Below are 22755 nucleotides of genomic sequence, written 5' to 3'. Positions count from 1 at the left end.
AAGCATGGTCTATGTGGTAAGATGCCAAGGTAAGAGATTCACAGGGACATTCAGCTATGCCTAGAAGTCTCCACTGTCCTAAATCTAGGGCCACCTTGGGTTTCAGCAGAGCCTTAAAGGACTAAGGCTGCTCAAGCAGAAACTGTGATGCCACAGAGACAGAATGCTCTCCAGTCATGAGGATTCCTCCAGAGCTGTGATTCCAGGGCTGGGCAATGATCAACCAGACCCCAGCTCGTCACAGCACCCCATAAAACTGGTCTCTGTTCTTTTGTGAACGTGCCAATCAGACTCACCTCTTCAGATCTGTGCACCCTTTAAACCAAAGCCCTTCTCCTATTTTCTCCCTTGGTAGGGAGCCAGCTTGATCTTTGTCAGAGCTGTGCCTGCCCCCCACTATTTTTCTTCCTTTGCAAGTAAGAAGAATCCTTTCTTACTTTCCCATAAATTTGTGCCCCATGCCTCTGTTCTGTTTCCCAGGATCACTGAAGCATGGGCCTGCCCTGGCGAGTGATGAGGAGCTACGAGCTGATACTAAGACAGTTAACTAACTTGTGTGCAGAACTGCAAATTAAACTTCTGCTATTCCTATGGAGAACAAAAAGTAAAATAAAATTTTAACAGCACCTAAGGTTTCCTGCTGATAAGAGTCTCCGTGAGTCCACTACCTTGTGTTAGAACCAGGGAACCCTCCAACAGATGAATGATGGCATTGATAAAAGAGCAAAACATCTTGACTTAAAAGTCCTTTATGCTGTGCTAGGACAGGGCAGGTCTGGTCTGTGTCAGCAGTGCTTCCTGGCACATCAGCTCACTGTGGCTCAGCACCCTCCTGTAGGGACTGCAGAGGCAGAAGGTGGATGAGGCAGACATAGTTTCCCCCTGTGGGACGGCAGGTGCCATCCTTCCTGCTGAGAAAGGCGCCAGGATCACATGAACTTCCGCCCTAAAGTAGCCCAAGGTGCTTTTAGGAGAGGGGACGGCTCTGCACACACGGGCTGGCCCCTCTCAACTCCTGCAGAAGACCAAGCGGCATTTGCTCTTTTGCAGGCATACTTTTTTTCGGGAGTGGGTGCTTGAAAAGTAGAACTTCTTTTTTTTTTTTCTTTTGTTTCTTTTTCTGGTACCAGGAATCGAACTCATGACGTTGCGCTTGCCAGGCAGGCGCTGTGCCACTGAGCTAAATCCCCAGCCCCAGAATTTCTTAAATTAACACATATTAACTGTACAACCTAATTGGCATCACTGTCACATTTCCATGTGTGTATATATGTTGTGCATTGGTCACCTCCACCCTCCCTTCTGTCCTCTCTCTCCTCCTCTTCTTTGTTAGCCCAGGGTATAATCTTAAGTGACAAAGGACTGCTCAGCTGTTCAGCCTTCTTGTCATTAAACATTGGCTTAGTTTTTCCCTCCCAAATAATGGTTGGTTCTAATTTTATGGAGCTAACAAATTCTGTAGCAGACCCTACTTACTTGCTAATCTTTATTCTGAGTCTTGTAATCAGTGAAGAACCAATGTCTACTATCTGGAAGTTTATTTAGCTTGTTTTTAAGGCAGACTGAAAAACAAGTATTTTATAACCACAAGTCCATCCCAGCAGATCTGAGGAGAAAGACAGATCTGCCCCTTGATGCCTCCGCCTAAGCTATGGAAGCTGTAGGATGTGGATAAACCTCCTCTCCACTTCCGTGCTCCCAATGGGCTAAGGGAGTGCTCAGGACATTTAGATTTTCATGTAGACAGTGACCCCTGAAAGCACCAGTACTGAGTCACATAGAGGTGTGAGAAGGGCTGTCCCGTACACCCAGGAGGCTGTCAGCTCTGCTCTGACCCCAGGCAAGTGTGACTTTGGAGTAGAAAAGCCAACCTGGGCTGGGGTGATGCTGGACATAGCGTCTCCCTGGAGGAATCACTTGGTGGAATCTGAAGCCCAGCCAGCAGGGAATGCACTTGAAAAAAAAAACCTTTTTAAAGTAGTTAAAAGATAAATGAAATTATTAAACATTCTGGAGTTGAGTGTGCACTCCACAGTGTACTTTCAAAGACTGAAAGTGGATAGCAGAGGTCACCAGGTCAGAATGTGTCAGAATGCTGGTCAGACTGAACATCCCTGCCAAGCTGGGCTCTCAGCAGCGAACTCTGGGTCACTTCACTGGGGGAAGGGAGTCAGTTCTTTCACTTCTATGACTTGTTTTAGTATACGAAAAAAATTTCCTACAGAACGCAAAACACGTGGAAAAGCAAATAGAAGGTAGTAAAAGTTACCCATAGTCCTGTGTCTCGAAGATATTGAAACAAATGTATTTTTTCCTAGTACTTTTTAATCTTCCTGGACTCCTGAGGATAAAGTCCTAGCATTCATATACCGCTATACTCTTACTTTTCAACTAACATAAACTACCTCCTGTTTCATTAAAATTAACTAAAAATGTAATAGTCTATTTTATTATAGAATATTTATATTATTTATTTGTTCATTCATTCATTTTTGTAGTACTGGGCAATGAACCCAGGACCTTCACACTGAGTAACATTCCCAATCCTTTTTATTTTTTATTTTGAGACAGTGTAAACTGCTCAGGCATGAATCAGACTTGTGATCCTCCTACTCAGCCTCCCAAATGCTAGGATTACAGGAGCTGCCACCATGCCAGGCCTGTATAGTTTTTTAAATTATCCTCTTTTTCTTAGGCAAAAATTAACATTTTACTGAATATTTATTTGTGGATCAGATATCCTATGTATTTTCATGCTCATTTGGTTTTGCAGGTAAGAAAACAGATTCAGACAAGTTCAACCACTTTAGGTGACGTGCTTCATATAGAAGGGTAGCAAGTTGAAATGAGATCTCACGTTAGAAATTAGGATCCAAAATTTTCTTCTAGATCAGGTTGCCTGTCAGTTTTTGTGTATTTAGGAGCAGATGAAGATATACAATGCTGAGCCCTAGCAAGATTTGGGATTTTGGTTACAATCTCTCTTTTTACAAGATGTTCCCACTATTGTTCTGAGCTTTTTTTTTTCCATTGTCTTCATACCAAATCTTTTAATCCCTTCCTATTTTGACCCAGAGAGCATCCAAATATGGGGAAAGAGGACAGCATGGACATGAACCATACACTAATTAGCCTGCATTCTTTCCCTGGGCCTTAGCTTGACCCCTGAGCACTTTGCCTTTGAACTCAGTCTTGCAAGTATGGAGATGCTGGGAGGGTCTGGCTTTTAGGAAATCTAATCCATACAAGGTATCAATGGTGTGTATGTATGAGACAAAGATAAACAGAAAGAAAGCCTGAATCAAACAGTATTAGCAAATGGGTTGCGCACATTTTTATAGAGCACTACAATGAGGCATATCAAATATTACCAGATTTATTTTATATAAAAAAAAATATATAGCCAGATTTATTTTATTTTATATGTAAGTTGCCTGATTTCACCTTGTAAAAGAGTTAGGACACTTAGTTTATGTATTCTATGAAATAGGCATGTTAGGGATGCTAAAGCTCTGAGAGTAGACAAGAATACAGAATGTGTACCTGCAAACCTTGGGGTACAGACCCTGCTGGCCAGCAGTGTGACCTGGGGTTACTCTGCCTCTTAAGAGACTCAGAGTTTTATTTTTTCAAAATGACACCATGCTCTTGCCAGCAAGGATTATGGGGGAAGTCCAGCCCTGTTTGCCTTTTGCAAGTTGCAATGTGGAATGTCACACACTGCAGGTGGTCCTCATGCAGGCGGCCAGGGATAAATATTTTCCGAGCCCCCTTGTGCAGGCCAGCTGTCAAGGCAGAAATACCAAGGCTATCATATTTTCAAGAATGAGAATGGAAAGTCACTCCAGTGGGCTCAGTGCTCATCGGGGGAGGCACTCATTAAGTAATGCATTTGATATTATGCTTCATAATTGTCACAGTGACTCTGAGAGGCATGTACTATTATCATTCTCCTTCTATAGGTGATGACATTGGTACTCAGAGGTAAGAAATGGGCCAATGGTCAGACAATTAGAGGCAGGCACTGTGCTAGGCGCTGTGGATCAGGTGGGGAACGACACCGATGGGCTCCCTGCTCTTGGCAAACTTATATTCCAAAGGGGACACTGACAGTCATGTTGTCAGCCAACTGCTACAGAAGTGAGTACAGCTCGTGTTAAAGGCTCATAAATTATAAATTACCCAGAGCACAGTGAAAGAAGTCAGGAAGCACTTCAATGGCAGCGTTTTAAGAAGACAGTTTACATACCTGCCACCCCTCTCGGATCTTCTGGTTGAAGATTCCGTATTCGTATCGGATGCCATATCCATAGGCTGCAAGTCCCAAGGTGGCCATGGAGTCCAAGAAGCAGGCTAAATTAGACAGAGTACAGGCAAAGGTAGAGTCATTAGCTCAGTGTAAATTTCAAGTCTTTCCCTATAAAACATGGCTGTGCAAGACATTTTTCTGTGAGAAACCATATTTGTATTTCAAAGCAGAAAGCCCACTACATGATAATCAGTGATTTTAAAATAACATCTTTTGAATTATAAAATGAATACTATGGAAAAGTTGTAAATCATAAAGGTATACAAAGAAGAAAATAAATATCATTTATTACCTCACCACCTGGAAATAACCACTGTGTCTATATCAGTGTTTTGTTTGGGAACATATAAAGAATCTCCCAGCCTTAGCTATGATGCTTGTTACACTGCCCCTTCCAAGGGAGGCTGAAAAGATAGCCACAGTGGACTGTAACTTCTGTGTGGCCAGTTCTGGTTCTGTTATAGCATCTGACTGACTAGCTGGACATCTACATCAGACTAGCTGATGGAATTCCAGTATAGTATTTAGGAGACAGATGATCATATGTTCCAGGAATACTGGACCAGGAAAGGAATCTGGCTGGATTGGTCTAAGCCAGTAGTGGTGAACCTATGGCCTGTGTTATTTGTTTTTCTTTTAAGACAAAAAATGTTAATGTATGAGTTGTTTGTTCTGAACAAAAGTCTCAGTATTCAGGTTTCACTGAGACGCTGGAACTTTATGGTAAATAGGTGGGGTTTGGGTTGCAGTGTGGGCACTGGGGCTCTAAAAGGTTCACCACTCATCTCTAAAAGGTCTAAGCTTTTAAGCCGGTCAGACTCATTCTATTTCCTTTGTTTGGGATGGGCATCGGCTTGGAGCTGCAGTAACAACCAACCCACTTTGGGGCAGCAGGAATTCTGCTAGGGGCAGAAGACTTCTGAGAAAAATCTTCCTTGCTGCCATCAGCTTTTTCTCCAGACCGAGGAAGGAACACAAGAAACACAGTGTCCTAGAGTCCTGAGATAATCATGCTGCTGAAAAAATTAGCTTTGAAATAGCCCAACAAGTCCTTGCCGGCTGAATCATTTTTTAATTTATTTTTTGTTTGTTTTTTGCTAGGTTTTATCTTACTGAATCACACAGCATCTGATCCAGAACAGTCAATCTACGGGCAGGGAAGGGGTCTACCTTGGCGCTGGGTGCAAATTAAGGGGTTACACTAATTGGGCTGTCTCGGTCAGAAATCTGAACTGAGTAAACCAAACCAAAGAGAACCAAACAGAGAGGATTGAGCTGGGTTCATGATGCAGCTTTAAAACACAGACCCACAGGCGAGTGGCTGAGGCCTTGGAGTTACTCTAACGTGTCTGGTCCGGTCCTGTGCCTGGCTCCACTCCAGTTCCTGCTCTCTCGGGCTGTGGCCACTTGGTTCTTCCGGGCTCCTGGTCAGCTCACCCTTACAGCCTGACCGGAACAGGGTCCCAGTCTTTCTCCTCAGGGAGGAGCTGAGATCATCTAAAAAAATTACTCAGCCCCGTTTGCAAGTTTTACTCTTCGAACTTACTGTTTACCTAGAGGAGCACGATAATCGTTAGGGATTAGACCTAAGCCATCCCCCACTGAAGTCTCACGTGTTGAGAAGGCGAGTGGACCCTGGGGGTGCTGCGCTTACCGGTGGGCTCCTACACATTCATCGGCCGATTCTTGTGCCATTCCTTCTTCTCCTTCTGCTTCCCGGCTGCCTTAGGTTGGCAGCTTCTCTCTGCCACGCCTCTCTACAATACCATTTCTGCTTTGGAGCGAAACCTTGGACTGAATCCGCTGGAAAGTGACATCCAAATAAGCCTCTCCTCCTGTAGGTGGTGGGTGGTGGGTGTCTTTCCCCGGTGATGGGAAAGTGCCTAGTACAGCCATCAACGTCAGACACGAAGGGGTGAACCCAGCCAACTGTACTGAAAGGTTGTGTTTCCCGTAAAAGGCAGGCAGGGTAGTTCTCATTTTTTTTTTCTTCTCATCAATAATGTGGTTTTTCTTCAATGGAGTGGAATATTTCAGTTCAATGTCCCAACACAAAATCTTTTCAATTGCTGTAACAGACCTCTGTGAAAATGAAGCTCTGTTTTGGCATAGAGGAAAGTACGCAGATGTGCCTGTGGATTCTGGTTCACCTACTTACTAGCTGAATAATATAAGTTGTTCTTTCAGTTGTGATAGCATAACACACATATAACATCCATGCAGTAACCATTTTAAAATAGAGTTCAGAGGCAGTCAGTACAGTCATGTTTCACAATCGCCACCACCTCCATTCCTAGTACTCTTTCCATCTCTCCGACAGAAACTCTGTACCCAATAAACACCCATTCTCCATTCTCCCATCCCCAGCCCCTGACAGCTGTCACTCACATTGCCTCTGTGAACCTGACCACCCTAGGAGTAGCATCTAATTGGAATCATACAGGCTTTGTCCATCATGATGGGCTTATTTCACTTTACATAATGATCTTGGGTTTCACTGTCTGTTGTAGCATGGGTCAGAGTTCGAGTTCTCATGCTTAGATGTGATTTTTACCGGCACTGCTGGTCTGCCTGCAGCCCAAGGACACCTACTGCATTGTCTGCTGAGTTCGAGAAGGTACAGGGGTCCCACAGGAGGTGTTTTTGTTTTTTAAATTTTTATCACAAGTAGCAATATTAAAGCACATTGCTGCTGCTGGGGTGTTAAGCAACAGGAAACAGATGTAAATTACTTTCTAGCTTGAAAGTTTGTGCAAAATTAAGAGAGTTTTGGAACCATTTCTAAAAGTTTCTTCTGAAAAGAAGAAATTTTTATTTTTCGTAAGAGTATAATTTGATATAAGTGTGGCAGTATCTTTTTATTATAGGATTTAGAGTCCACAAGTAATACAACCTTCTTCAAAACATATTAAAACATTTTTTTTTTTTTTTTTTGCAGTACCAGGGATCAAACTCATGACCTTGCACTTGCCAGGCAGGTGCTTATGCCACTGAGCTATATCCCCAGTCCATTATCTTTCTTGTATGGAAAAAAGTAAAACAAAATTTCATAAAATAATAGGAGAATAACAATAGTTAATACATTGCATATTGTTATCTTGAAAATAGTTACTAAGAGTACAAGATATGGACATAAAAAAATTCTCCAATTGATATTAGCACAAACCTTCCTTTTCAATGAAATAAGAGACACTAGTAGTATACCTAACTTGCATTTTTTTCTATTTCTTTCCTTCCTCTCCCCTTCCCCCATCCTAGTTCCTTTTTTCTTTTGAACAATTTCTTCCCATTTCACAGTATCTATTGTATATTTTAGACCTTATTTACTCTTTCAGTTTCTCACACCAGGGAGACAATACGATGTAAAACATTATCTTTTGATTGCCATCCCCAGCTCTGCTCTCTTCTTTACCAAGGACAGTTTAATATTTAAACTGAATTTAATCTTTAAGTTCCAGACCTTGGACTGGGGTAGCTCAGTGGTACAGCACTTGCCTAGCATGTGCAAGGCCCTGTATTCTATCTTCAGCATTAGAAAAATAAGAAAGAAAGCAAAAGAAGAGTAAATTCTTGATCTTTTCCTTTCTTCTTTCCTTCTTCCATTCCTCCCTCTTTCTTTATTTTTGTTTTTTTGTACCAAGAATTGAACTCAAGGGCATTTTACCACTGAGCTACATCCCTAGCCCTTTTATTTTTTATTTTGAGACAGGGTCTTGCCAAGTTGCCCAGTCTGTTCTTGAGCTTGCAACCCTCCTGCCTCTTATGTAGGTAGGGTTACAGGCATGTGCCATTGTGCTGCCAGGCCTTTTTTCTATGTTTATGTAGTCATAGTCACAGAAAATATTCAGTTTGTAAAAAAATATAAATGGTATCATGCTGAAAGTGTTTTAATGCAACTTAAATAGCTATATAGGTCAATTTTAATCTTTGACCATTAGGCTAATTTTAATATTTTGTTTTTACAAATGGCACTGTAACAATAGCATTTTCCATATGTCTTCTTGTGCACATGGTTGAGTGTTTCCTTGGGATAGATATGAAAAAGCAGAATTGCTTGGTTATAAGGGTGCATATTTTTAAATCAGTGGAATTAGTATTTTTTTAATATTTTCCTTTGTATTAGCTAAAAAAAAAAAAGCCATTCTCCAGATAAAGCAAAGAACTCAAACTGTATCTGTACAAAAAGGATATTAGTTAACTAAACTGTCCCAGTAATATTAGTGTACCCCTGCCCACTGGTTAATCAAAAAGCAAAGTGTCAAGGGAGCAAGGCAAGGCTTAACGACTCTGTTCTCCCACACAAATGCGCGTGCATTGAGCAGGGAAGTAAGAGCCCACTTTGGAAACCCGTGTATTCACAGGAAGGATCTGGTTAACCCTGGTTTTAAGCAATGTCTCAGAGGGCTTTAAGCAATGTCTCTTTTCTTCAAGTTCCCATCTGTACCGAATCAACCAACCACCATGAAAAGCTCATGAACAAATACGTCTAACTAGGCCACACCTTGTACTTCTCGTTGGAAGCTCGCTTGGTTCTTCTAAGCATGATGGTGCACAGCATCTGAGAAGGAGACACTCAGCCAGACAGTGTAACATACTTCCACGCCACTCACCCGCAAGCCTCCCCAGGCCACCATTGCCAAGTCCCGCATCTTCTTCAACTTCTTCCAACTCCTCCATGTCCAACCCGAGCTGATGATGAAAGAGAAACAATACCGGGTGTGGATACACATGCAGGTGGTCTCCAAGATGGCCAGACACTGAGGTCCATCTGTGCATTTGATTCAGCACCAGCTCCTGTCACAGTGGAGCTGGTGACTCTCGGTGCCGATGGTAAAAGGTGCACAGCAGGGGCACTCCGGAAGTCCACTACAGACTCTGCACTCCGGATGCCCACTACAGACTCTAAATCTCCCTATGCTTTGCTTCTTGCATTTTAAGACTGTGGAGGATAACGGTACCTATCTCATGTAGAGTTGTAGGGCACTGAATGAAATTATACAAAGCAGGAGGACTATTTTTAGGCAAATGTTCCTCCATAAATATTGTTACTTATTACTATTATTTTAAAAGGTTTTTTTTTTTTTTTCCCCCCTTTTGGTGTATGTGCTGTAGGGTTAAAACTTTCAAAATAGCCCATTACAAGCTGACATTAGTTGGGCTGAGGTGTTTTGAAAATAAGCAAAAGGCCTGAGGACAGACTTGTTGGTGTGGACTGGAGTTCATTCTTCCATAACCACAGCACATTTACTCAGCGAGGTCAAAAGCTGCGAACCCCAGACCTGTGAGTCACTGCTGGGGCTTGACGGCCACGGGGAACCGCAGTCCTGCAGTCTAGCTGGGTGGAGCTAAAAGCCTCTGTTTCCTCCGGGGTTGCTGTTGGGGACCAAGGAGGATCGAGAACTTGGGGATGCATGGGACTGGCTTCCAGTGAGCTCTCAGTCCCAAGGTATCGTGATCGCACAGCCAGATCTACCAGCCCCCCTGGGGTGCAGCTCTGCAGATCACTTTAGATTGCTTATCTTAAAATGAGGAGAATGATGGCCAGTTAAAATACATGACCTCTTCCCCCCACCTGGATGATAATCTAGCCCATACTTGGCTGAGGCAGCCTGTTGTGAAATGGCCGCGTTCTCATCTGAAAGTCACGCAACAGCTTTAAAAATGGAAAACTAATTCGCACGTTGAAAACACATGCGTAAGGTGTGAGTCTCCTCGAAGTCGATGACCCACATCTCACAGAGCCTCCTTTTGGGTGTCCATCCTAACACCCAGTGTGGCTTCTCACACCAATCTGGAAAATTAAATCTTATGCAAGAGATCAAACAGAGTTTTGCTTCACTTTGCTATGGATGGGGCTTTTGAGTTTGCTCACTATTAGCTGGAGCAAGCCCACTGCTGGTGCTGACAGGCAGGCTTTTCAAAGTTCTGAAACGCTTGTGTAACTCGACACATCTCACCTGGTCATGGGTCATGGGTGACTCCAAGGGAAGCATATTATTTTCAACTGCTGTGAGAGGAAGTAAAGAAAAAAAGGAAGTGGAGGAAGGCTGCAATGCTTTGGTCACAGGAAAAGCTCTCCCTAACCCTCGTGAAGGGCACCAGCCCCTGGAGGTAAGCAGCTGGCCACATAAGAAGATAACCCCACGGCAAGGGAAAGGATCAGCCTGAAGTTGCGTTTACGATTTGTCTTTGCAAACGTCCATTCTTCCCTTCAACCACATCAAAAAAGTTAAGGACTATTTATTTGTAGTATGGGGATACCTGAAGCTCAGGGGGAGAAACTGAAATACATTCATAAAAACACATTAGTGCATTAGGCTCAGTCTCCTTTAAAGAGGAACTACATTTTACATCGCATTAAGCAACAGAAAAGTATGACAACAGCACTTTAAAAGCTTATCATTGCCATATACTGCCTTGGTATATGAATAACTCAGACTGAGATCATTTCTTAAAAAGTACTTGTATTAGACAAGAGCATATATGAAAGCTTGCAATTCTCACAGGGAGACTTGTAAAGGCTTGTTCAGACGCTAATTTCTAAAATGGAATTTGTTGGGGAATTCAGTCAAACACCTAATTGCAAAAGAAAATTCTCCTCTGTCACAACCAGTTCTCTGACTTCTTTTTCTGGTTGTTCCTCTTAAACCAGTGATCACTAGTAATGCATATTTATAATAGTTTGTGATGGCCATGTCTACACTTTTTCTTGCTTTTGTGTGTATGCACACGGTATATTCTCAAGGTTCTTGAAGTAAGCTTGAGATTTAAAAGGAGAACAGCATACCTGGTAAATAGCCTCATCACAAGCATTCTGCAGGCCAAGGTTGATCATAGTGTTCTGTAAGGTTCGGCCCATGTAGAATTCCAGAGAGAGGTAATAAACCCTCTGAAACAAAGAAAAAAAGGTCTTGATTCCTTTATTAGTCAACTGTACCTTTCAACATAGTAACACAAAGCTCCTATGTTAGCCCACCAAGAAATAACACACTAGCAGGGCTGGTCTTTCAGATGAGTTCTACAGCTGTATGATAGTAGACATAAAAGTGTTCCTGATAATTAGCTTGGGAAAACCATTTTATACTACTTTTGTCAAAGTAGTTGATATATTTTACCCCTAGGGAGGGAGACCCCCCTCAAAACACATCCAGTTACTTGGATTCAATGTTTTGTGTCCTCCTTAGTCTGTGAATCTCAAGAATAAAACATGTTTTGGGCAAGCGGAAGTCAGCCCTGGAGCCTCTTATTTGCTTAGGGGAGGGTGAGACAGGTTGGCTGTGACCACGGAAAGTGATCCAAGAAACACAGGGACTGAGGAGCACACACTCTCTCTCTAGAAAATATTCCACCTTGACTGATCACTTTACTGTGTTAGAATTAAAATTATTCTAAAAAGTCTATGAGCTGGAAAGGGTTCCTTCTGAATAAGAAGATACCTAAGATTTATTAGGTTGCTTTAATGATTTAGGAAAACTTCTCTATCGACTTAGAAACTGTTTGCCTTTGACATGATAAAAGCCAGGTAAATAATAGCAGAGTTGAAAGGGAGAGGTGCAAAGTTCAGCTCTGCCTAAAACCATTTTATTTTAGGATCGTTTACTAGTTAAAAACATCGGTAACTTCATCTTTCCTTTTCAATAATATCTTACCCTCTGTATTGGTTGCCTTTATTTTTTCCAGCAGACATGAAACAACAAAAATCTGTAAATGCCCCAATATAAAGTCACCTTTATAATTTTTGGATTCTCCCATTGCTATACAAACCCAAAAGAAAAGTACTTGACCAATCAGAAAACATATAACATCACAGACAGAGTTCAGTATAATAAATAACTACCATAATACTTCGCATATTATACATATTTATTAAAGTAAAATACTATTTGGAAAGGTCAATTTAGAAATTTCACTTTTTCATTTCATGAAACAATTGAATTCAGGGACAAGCCGCCATCTTTGCAGGAGGAGTATGTGACACCACTTTCCAAAGCAGATCATTTTCTTATCCACATTGGGGGGATGTCTACACGCCGCCACCAGGGTCCCCCTAGCCGATAGCTGCCTCAGTGGGAAGAGGGACAGGCAGTTTTCCTGGGCAGATCCAGGCCGCAGGCAAGGCCCCACTCACGCCAGCCACTGCTGTCGCCGGAATCAGTACCTTGAGGCACAAATACACATCGGGGTCGTATTAGCCTGGCCTTTTGACGCTCCTCCCTCTGTGTATTTTCATGATCTCTGTAACAGAACCACAGGGTTCTGCTTTTTAGTTTTTAGCGTTCTACGAAGAGAATCCAGTCTACATCTAACACCTGCAATCGCGAGGCCATACCTTTGGGAATACTGCTAACGCCTCCCTCTTCATGATTCAAAATGAGAGTGGACTTAAGGTATGTTAAAATATACATTAAGGATACTTTAAAGGCTGGGAAGACAGCCTAGTGACAGGACATTTGCCTAGCAGAAACAAGGCCTGGAGTTTAAACCCTAGTACTGAAAAAAACTTTCTTAAATTATAGAAATCATTAATGGAGAGGGAGACACCTCAAAAAAACTAAATAGAAATTCTACTTAACCCAGCTATTCTCCTAGTATCTTTCTGAAAGAGTTAAAGACATCATATCACAGTGACACACGCATGCTCAGGTTTATGGTAGTGTAATTTATAATAGTTAAATCTTGGAAGTGGCCTATATCTCCATCAACAGAGGAATGGATAAAGAAAATGTGATATTTATGTGATATTTATACACAGTGGAGTACTACTCTGCCATAAAGAAGGATAGACTTGAGTGGTTTATAGGAAAATGGATGCACCTTGAGACAATGTTAAGTGAAATAAATCAGACACAAAAGCTTAATGAAAAACAGTATAATAACTATTGTTATTTTCTTATTTTCTGGTTATGAAAATTTGATGTATTGTTTCATAAAATAAAAAAAGGTGACACTATAGAATCAAGGCACATATCTTCAGCATAATTTTTTAAATTAAAAATAACCCCAAATATAAATAAAAAGTAAACTAAAAGGTAGATCATAGGAAATAGGAAGGTAGACCTTTTACAAAGGGGGAGGGGAGCAGGAGATGGGGGGCGGAGGAGAAGGGAGGGGGAGGGGTGAAAAGGAGCTGAGATGCATTGTACACACGCACTGACTCCCCATGAGGAGTGTAGGCATTGTGTACTGCAAACCTGTACTAGTTAAAAAATAAAAATTGAAAAAATATATTTTAAGCTGTTTCAAGGTCTTCCAAAAAATATGCTATTGTCCAAAATAAAATAAATGAGAGACCCTCCTTATGGGACAAACTTCATAAGAATAGGACATTTCCCATTTTCTCATACATAATTTTTTCACTGGGGAGGGTCTCCCCTCTTGTTTGAGACTATATAAGACCTTGAAAGACAGATCTTTGCCATCCTGTAAGTCAATGGTCTCCACGTATTCACTATACACGCTTAGCAGTCAAATACTCAATCACTTCTGATATACCTTATAAAGTATGTTTGCACCACTATTCCTAATCTTTTACGTGTATTATACAAAAGCAGATATTTTCAAAAGCTTTGCAAAGATAAAGAAGACAGCTGGGTGTGGTGGTGCATGCTTGTAATTCCAGCACTCAGGAGGAGGCTGAGGCAGGAGGATCGTTGTGAGTTTGAGGCCAGCCTGTGCTACAAAGTGAGCTCAAGGCCAGTCTGAACTGCGTAGCGTGACCTTGTCTCAAAAAGACAAAACAAAATAAAACAAAAACAAAGATAAAGAAGACATACCAAAGACCATTGTTTAAAAAATATTTTGTATTTTATTCCTCGCATTAAGCAAAGGACCCGGGTACTTCCAGGAAGAGGTAGAGGACAGACGACGCTGAAAGCGAGACTTGCAGGGCAGGAGAGAGCAGAGCGTGGTGGCTGATACGGCACAGAGGGACTGCCAAGTGGAAAGCACAGTGTAGCAGGGGCCTGGAACTGGGGATTGGCTTGGAGGAGAGCAAGGACGTCCAGGATCTGCAGGGTGAGGTGGGAAGGGCAGGCTCTTCCGATAGAAAAGGGCTTTTCAGTGCTTAAAGACCAGAGCAGGCTGTGGAGCCTGGAAGGACGAGCACGGGGCAAGCTACATTGCGCTAGAAGCTTAATCAGTGGATCCTCTAGGCAATGAGATGGACTGCAAATTCCATGCATTCCCAGAGCTGAGAAAAAACATTGTGGAATGGAGTATGCAGGAGTCCCGTCCAAAGGCGCTGAAATTAAACTGCGGAGAGATGTCTTGCTGGCCAGACAAAACCTATCTGCTGGGTCGTCAGCCTCACACTGCCACTGATACCCCTTTGGGAAGCGAGGTCACTGTTCAGAAGTCTGCTGTGACGGACCAGCAGCCAGGGCCTCAACGAGGCAGAAAGCAGGACAGGAAGAGGGTGGGTAAGTGCAAGGCGACTTGCAGAAATCAACCAGATCCTGGCAACCTTTCCAATGGGGGATACAGGAGGAAGTCAAAGTGAGACTCCAGTTTTATGTCTGGCTCCTGTCAAGATGACAGTGCCGTTGAAATTAGCAACGGTGAGCGCAGGACAAGATGGGAGGGACCTAACTTGAACGTTTAGTACAGCTGCATTTGAGGAACTAGGAAGAGATCTGGGTATGCTCGCTAAACACTTGCAAATGTAGAAATGGAGTTTAATGAAGAACTCAGAATAGAAATCCAGATTTGGGATTCATCTCTACATCTTGATGCGTCTCCCACTCGATGTGCCACGGGGCAGGAAGCGCCCTGTTTAGGTAAATGACTGTCGCGGAGTGGACACTATTAACGTGTCCAGTGCACCATGTTTGATGTTCACCTCCAGCGCATTGGCCAGAACGCCTGGCTCATCCTTGCACTTGGGTAGGAAAGGAGAACACAGAAGAAACCTATCAGAGGACCAGGAAAGCCGTAACGTACAGGCAGGAGAACACACAAGGTACTATGGTGCTAAGTGCTGTACAAGGGTCTAACCTGTGTGTGTGTGTGTGTGTGTGTGTGTCTGTGTCTCATTCTACTCTTCAGCTTAAAATTATTTCAACTATTTTTAATGCAAGGTACAGTATGGTAACATCTCCTTTGTGCAAATAAGAAAAAGATACCGTAAAGGTACTGAAGTGTTTTCTAAGATACACTTAGATTTCTAAGCATATATTCTAGCAGTTGCTACATTTGGGTAGCAGCTGCTAGGCCTCTGGGGTGACTTTTACTTTCTATTTGAAAGTGTTGTTACAGCTGCAATTTCTTTTTAGGAAAACGTATGTTCTTTCTCTCTTTTAAAAATTCTTAAACTGGGTGTGGTGGTGCATGCCTGTAACCCCAGCAGGCTGGAGGCTGAGGCAGGAAGACTGCAAGTTCCTGCACTGCCTGGGCAATTTAACTAGACCCTGCCTCAAAATAAAAAGTAGAAAGGGCCAGGGATGTAGCTCAGGGTCAGGGCTCTGGGTTCAATTCCCAGTACAGGGGTGTGGGTCGGGGTAGGGTAAGGAAACAAAACAAGAAACAACCAACATTCCTATAGTTCTTGGGCACTGGGAGTATGCATCATTTTTCCTCATGCTTTTACATATTTAAAAATCCTAACAAATATTTCTGTGTATTTCTCGTTGCCTTAGGATACATTCCAGTCCTTTGCTTTCTCCAGCTAGCTTTTCCAGCCTCTGCCAGTCTAGCGCAGCCCTCCCTGCAGGGGCCAGAGCTGCTCTCACCCCGGCTGTGCACAGACCCTGTCCTTCCCCACCAGTTCTTCCCACTGGCTTCTTGTCCCCTTCTCAGAAGGGTCAGGAGAAGACAGTGTCCCTCCGTGTGCCCAAACCACTCGACCGGACGCTCCGGCCCCGTGGGCTGGACAGAGGCGGTCCTGGGCAGCTCCGGGGCCAGGAGGACGTGTGGAACGTGTGTGTGGGGAGGCACGCTGAGACTGTCCCTTGCACAAGCCTGGACACTCACTGCCACTTGAGGAACTCTATATTTGTCGCCTTCCTCAAACAATAAGTTTATCTGCTTTCGCAGGCTGAATGCCAGGACTTACAACGGTGCCTGCATACGGAATGAGAGGCCCGAGGCCCATCACACTCCCCAAAAGTTTGTGGGCCGGAGGCTTGGGTGAGTGCCGGCGGGAAGGCCGAGTCAGTCCAGCCCACAGCCCGGGGATGTCCGTCCCGGGTCTCCGCGGTGGCCGGGGCAGGGTGCGGCGGGGACACTCTGGGGACCCGGCCCGGAGGCCTGCGTACCTTGGGGCTCTTGTCGTAGTAGTGCTGCTGCGTGCGGATCCAGCGTCCCACCAGGTGGTCGCGCACCGTGTGCGCCAGCGCGAAGAAGTAGTCGCGCGGCGTGGCCACGTTGCGGTCCTTGACCAGCGTGAAGTGCAGGTGGCGGTTGAAGCCCTTCTTCAGCTCGGCCACGTTCTCCACGCCCACGATGCCGCGGATGCTGATCTGCCGCCGCTTCTCCTGGTCGGTCAGCGGCTTCGCCATGGCCGCGGCGGGAGCGGGGCGGGCCGCGGACGCGGGGCACCCACGCCGGACACCGGGCACCCACGCCGGGTAGGGGAGACACAGGCAGGACACCGAGACACCCACGCTGGACACGGGGCACCCACACCGGACACCGCGCACCCGCGCGCGGGACCACAGCTTTTGAGCGCCGCGGAGCAGGGTCCGCCCCCGCGTGGGCGGTGCAGGGCGCTGGGCGTGGCGGCCGGAGGTGGCGCTGGGCGAGGGCCTCTGCGGTCACGTCGCGCTCGGAGCCCTTCCTGCCTCCGGCCTGGCAGAACCCCGGGAGGCCGAGTCTGTCCGCCTCCCGCCGGCCGGCCGCAGAGACCCACCAGGGAGTCCTCTGTGCGAACGCGTGCTTGTTGGCAAACTTGTTTTGCAGATTTTTTTTTTTTTTTTTTGCAATACCATCGTCGTCATCGTTTCTCACCTCGAGTCTCGCCCTGAGGGTCGTCGGAAGTACTCTTGGGGTCAGGGGGCTTCTGCTGCTGTTGTTCCCACCCCGCTCCCGGTCTGTGGTGCCTGCCCCATCGCGATTCCCTAGGGCGCCTCCGATGTTGTCATTGACTTTTCGAGGACTCAGGGACTCAGCGGGTTTCTTGTTGTCTACAGCCTGACCCCGTAGTCTTGAGGGTGGGCTGGTAAGAATCTGGGTCCTTCCGCGGTGGCCTTAGGCCCTTTGTTTGCTGTACCGTAGGAGGGGGCGGTGGAGAGGGGAGAGGAGGGTGTGTGTGTGTTGGAGAGAAGGAATCCCTCACCGGGTCAGTTTCCTTATTTATGGGAAACAAGCCGCTCTGTGTTCCTCTGAACAGGCTGCTCTTTGCACCGTTCCCTGTCCAGTTCCGTGTGTGTGTGTGTGTGTGTGTGTGTGTGTGTGTGTGTTATGTTTTAAACTCTGGCAAAAGCAAACATTTTAGGATATCAGAAGTTTTTCAATTTTTTTCTCTCCAAAGCTGATTATTTTGAGTTGGTACACGAGTGAGGGGCAGGATTATTTCATCCAGATCAAATGCAGTTTCACTGTAAAAATGCAAGCTCCAGGCCTGTAGGTCTGGCGGCATTCCTTGACCTTTGCCGTCCAGCTTCTGGAGTTTCGGTTCCAGCCGGAGCCTGCGGGGCAGCGCTGAGCCGGCGTGGGCCCTGGGCAATGCGTGCAGAACTGCTGAGCAGCACGGGGAAGCGCGGATAGGAGAGGAGGACTGCGGGTTTGGATGAGGATGAGGCCAGAAATAGCCTGAATTAAGAAGAAGAGTGGAGCCCCACCAAAACGGTTCATCTTACAACTAAGCAAGGTTGGGTGATAAAGTTTGAAGTCCTTGACAAATGCCAAAGCAACAAATTGTCACCGTATCAGCTTTGAATATCCACAGGATAGTCAGAGCCTTAAGCTGTTTCGGCATCATTCCTATATTAGTGTGGAAACACCCAGGCAGCTCTAATACTTGGATGGAAAACTGGGCGGAGCCATAGGATGAAGGAAGCTACTCCAAGGAGGTCTGGAAGCAACAGAGGCAAAATAAAGCCTGAGCCCCTGGATGGGGAGTAAGGGGGCTGGGTGTGAAGGTCAAGGAGGATAGTGAGCACAGCTGGTGTGAGGGATTAGTAAAGTGTGTGTGTCTGAGTGTGTCTGGGTAGGTCATACAGACATGCTGGGAGGGGCGTCTGTTTAGATCCTTTGCTCCTTTCTCTTGGCCACTTCCCCCGCTGTACTCCTGGCCACCATGAAGTGAGCAACTTTGCTCCACCATGTCTATGTTCCATGATATCTCTGCCTTGGAGCCAGCCAACCATGGACTGAACCCTTTTAAAACCTGAGCTAAATTAGACTTCTCCTCCTTTAAATTGCGGGTGTCAGGTATGGTGTCTGTTATGTTTTATGTTTAGATACCCCCCACACAAAGCCTTAAGCACTTAAAGGTGGGTCTTTGGGGGAGGTAATTGGATCATGGGGTGCTATACTCATGCATGGATTAGTCTGCTGGTGAGTTTATAGCTAAATGTGTTGTTGGAAGGTAGCGCCTGGTCTGAAGAGGTGGGTCACTGGGGGCATGGCCTGGAAGGGTGATAGTTCCCTCTGGTTTCTTCCTGCACTCTTTGCTTCCTGACTGCGGTGAGCATGAGGTGAGCAGCTTGCCTTCACCGGCCCCTTCCACCATGCCCTTTCTACTCAAAGCCGTGCTAGGACGGAAACATCTCAGAGTGTGAGCCAAGGTAAACTTCTATTCCTGTATATTGTGGGCATTGGGTATGGATTTTCCCAGCAGTGGGAAAACGAATACAAGGAGGTGAGAGAGAGAGAAAGGGCAGGGGGAGACAACAAATGCACACTTACTGTTTCCTAGTTTTGCTAAGAACCGTGCCGGCAAGTAGATCCTGGCCCCTAGTCTCCTTAGCTGTACTGAATTAATGCAGGAAACACAGCATAATGTTGAGGTAATGGACATACTGTTTCCTTGATTCAGCGCTCAGCTAGTGAGCTTGTACCCTTGAACTGAACATCTCTCTCCAGGGGGAAAAGCTGAACCACTAAGGTCAGACTATGGCCTGCACAGGGGGGCCATTCCAGCCGTGCTGAAGAGGACAGGACGGTGCGAGGTGATGGACGGCTGCTCCAGGATGCATTCTGCATGGTGAGGGGTCCCTTTTCCCTTCTCTTTTAGACTTTCTGGAAAGTCTTTGGTTTTCCTTTGTTTATAGCATTTGCCTGGATCTAATCTTCTTTAGATTTTAGCATCTAACTAGTGTTTATTAATGTTTTCTATTTACGCTGAGCGATACCTTCCCAGCTTATATTCCAATGTAAACTATTTTTTTTTTAAATTTTAAGTTAAAGTGAATTTATTTCCAGAAAAACAGTATAAGTCGGGCAGTACATGAGATGGCATAAGAGCATGACACAGGTGTCACTGAATATTGAGACACAGGAGTTTGATGTCTCTCAGGTCCCTTCAGAATCTGCTGTCTGCTCCTTCTGTCTCGGCCTAGGGATCTGAGGTCTTGAGAGTGTAAGTTACCTGACCAAGGAGATTAATATCTTTAAATACTTTTCCTTCACCTTTCCCTGACCAGAAACTGTGAGTCCCTGGAAAGTAGTGGAATTCAGTTCTCAATATTTGCGCCCACCTTACCTACGCTGACCTGCGTTATTCCCTTTTCTCCTCTACTGCTTCCCTTGCCTATAACTGCTATGAATAGCTGGATGAACTGTCCAGGCCTCCAGAACAGATACAAGCTGCCCATTGTGAGAAAGGAACCATGGAAAAGTGTGTCAGTTCAGGTCTTCAGGGAAGCAGATGCCAGGACAGGATTAAACGTGCCAGGGTTTTATTAGGGTGAATACCTGTAGGAGAGGTGATGGGGTTAGCCCAGGAGCAGTTCAGACCAGGGTGCAAGATGACCCAGAGTGAAGCGGGGGAGGGCATACCCCAGACTGCTCTGCAGCCTGTGGAAGATCCAGCCAGGCCACTGGGCAGTGCTGGAGCCAAAGTTAGCTGTCAGAGGAGTCCCTGGTACTCAGCTTAGTCACTGCTGGAAGTAGCCCCTGGTGTGCTGTGTTGCAAGGCTCTCTTGTTATTCTCTTGCACGTGGGGATCTGTGAGGCCCATTCTGGTGGCCACCACCACAGAAAGATAGTGGGAATCAAAGATAGGTTAATGTCCACTGAGTCTCAAAGTTGGGCTTACTGTGGTGGCAGACAGATTTCGAATCCACCTCAAGCTCAACTAGCATATTCAGGGCTCTGGCTGGGCTCTTACAATGTATTACCTCCTTTAATCCTCTCACCAGCTCTGTGATGCAAGTTCTGTTTTTGTTCCCATGTCACAAATGAGGAAACTGAGGCTTAAAAGTTGCATAATTTGCTCAAGTTCACTTCAGGGGAGGTTTCCCTTTCCTGAGATGGGAGCTGGGATCTGTTAATTAAACCTCAATCTTGACTGCATCTCAACTAACCTACTTATCCTATTAACTTTGTACTGCTGCTCTGTTTGTTGGCCGGGTGACCTACAAACATGTAGCTCTGAAGTCCACGGAAATTCTACAGGGCCAGAGTGGCCCCAAGTACTGCTCACTGGCACTCTGGAGAGGAGGAGTGGAATGAAAGATGAGCTGAGCTTTATGCTCAGTGAGTGGAAGTAAGTACATTTGGCACAGCATTTTTAATGGATGAATCTGTCGAGCCAGGTTACTATCCAGGCTCTGTGGTTTTAAATATTTAGATAGCTGACTGAGCTCCCGGATTTGTTCCGCTATTGAATGCCCTCAGTACCTGCAGACAGGCAGCTGACAGAATTGCCATCTTTGTAATCAGTCATGACCGTGTGATATTCACTTGTTCCTGGAGGGTGTGTGGCTTGTCCTGAAGCAAGAGAATGTTCCTAGCACTTCCATTTCCTGGCATGTTTGATCACCAAAAGTCTAATGTGTTTACTGTGGGAAATGCTCATGCTGGAGAATTAGGGTCTCTATTTCAGATTTTTCAAATGAAGGGTAATGCTATTTGTCCTTCTCACTCCAAGAGACAGTTTAGCTTAGAAAACATAGGCATGGAGGGAGAAGTGCCAGCAAAGGCTAAAAGCCTTTACAGTAAGATGTAAACTTCCAGGTGGGCATCACATTTTGAAATATTGACCCAAGTTTGAGTTTTCTCCAAAGAATTTACTTTCTCTTTCTCTCCCTGGAGGAGCTATTCTAGCACTGGAAGTGCTCACTGGCTCTGAGGAAGGGTGTTATGGTTGATACATTGTGCCAATTTGAGAAGTCTAGAAGGCTAAGTAAGCAACTGAGCAGGAGGCCAGGGCGCTTACTTTGTGTTCATCCTGAGCCTGTGCAAGAGGAGGGCATGGAGATGATGTGAGTGCTACACACCCGCTGGGTGGGGGTAGCTTGCCTAAAATGTAAGGGAGGAAAAGAGGCTACTTGTCAAAGCTCCTGCTCTTGTGCTCTTGCTGCTTTTGCTATCTTCCCCGGCCTTGAACTGTTGCCCTCTGCCATGTGCCACCCTGCCTTGGAGCCAGCTGAGTATGGACTTGAAACCTCCACAAACTGTGAGCTAAATAAACCTTTCCTTTTTTAGTTTTGGGCATTGGGTATTTTGTCTCAGCAACTAGAGAAAAGTAACCAAGACAAAGGACAAATGCTTTCCTGGCTCTAAACTGCAAGTGAACATGGAGGAGACAAATTCACAATGAGGCCGAGGTCTGAGGAGAGTGGGGTGGTAGTGAGAAGGTGATACAGCAATGGGGGGAGAGTGGAGATATCACCCCTTCTGGTGCCAGGAGTCTGGAGCATGTTTCTTTAGGGAAGTGAGAGACACCACCCCCCCTGTCAGGTAGCCCGAGCATCTTGGACTTAGCTCTGCTTCTCAGGAAGAGTGAGGGCAGGTTGGCAGGACCTCAGGGGAGAAGTAGCAAGGCTGGAGGCTCCCCACCCTCACCCCTGCCCCATCTACTTGGCCTTGGGGGCCTGTTGCTGAGGGGTCAGTTGTGTGGGCTGATTGGGATCAGATTTTCCTGTGTCTTAGAGGACTGAATTAGAAATTAAGCTGATATAAACATAAGACTACATGGGTTTCCCACCTGAGTTTATATACTACGTGTATTTGTTTTATCTTGTTATTACTGGACAATGATAGGTTTCAGAAATGCAACAAGATAGGTTTCAGAAAAAACTTTTGACTGTATATGTGAACAAATGAGGAGATTAATTCTGGGAGTATTTTGCAAAGAGACCTGAGCAAATTGTGACTGAGGAAGGAAAGTGAAGAATGTGCTAATCACAGCATTTCAGCAAATGATCATGATGCAATATGCTCAAGGGACAGCCCCTGTCACCTTGTCTGGGGCCTGTGTGAAACCAAACGCCCTGTTGGCCCTTTGCACTCAATTGATTAATTGCAGGAACTGACTATGCAAAACACAGAGACACCTATACAAA

The 22755-nt window shown here is 45.2% G+C and overlaps 1 protein-coding gene across 1 annotated transcript in view; it reads right to left on the bottom strand.

Moving 5' to 3' along the window:
* Window positions 1–16948, bottom strand: part of Pygl (phosphorylase, glycogen, liver) — a 36991-nt gene extending 20043 nt beyond the window's left edge. Inside the window, exons 1-4 of the mRNA XM_005376795.2 lie at window positions 16561–16948; window positions 11097–11198; window positions 8920–8998; window positions 4250–4353 (exon numbers count right to left, since the gene is read on the bottom strand). Of these exons, the coding sequence (XP_005376852.1) occupies window positions 4250–4353; window positions 8920–8998; window positions 11097–11198; window positions 16561–16803 (528 nt within the window). The 5' untranslated portion in view covers window positions 16804–16948. The remainder of the gene's footprint in view (window positions 1–4249; window positions 4354–8919; window positions 8999–11096; window positions 11199–16560) is intronic.
* Window positions 16949–22755: the final 5807 nt, after the last annotated feature.

Source organism: Chinchilla lanigera, unplaced genomic scaffold (genome assembly GCF_000276665.1).
Source record: "Chinchilla lanigera isolate Chin_1 unplaced genomic scaffold, ChiLan1.0 scaffold00008, whole genome shotgun sequence".
NCBI lineage: Eukaryota > Metazoa > Chordata > Mammalia > Rodentia > Chinchillidae > Chinchilla > Chinchilla lanigera.
The sequence above is the reverse complement of the archived record's forward strand: the minus strand, read 5'-3'. Positions and strand labels throughout refer to the sequence as shown.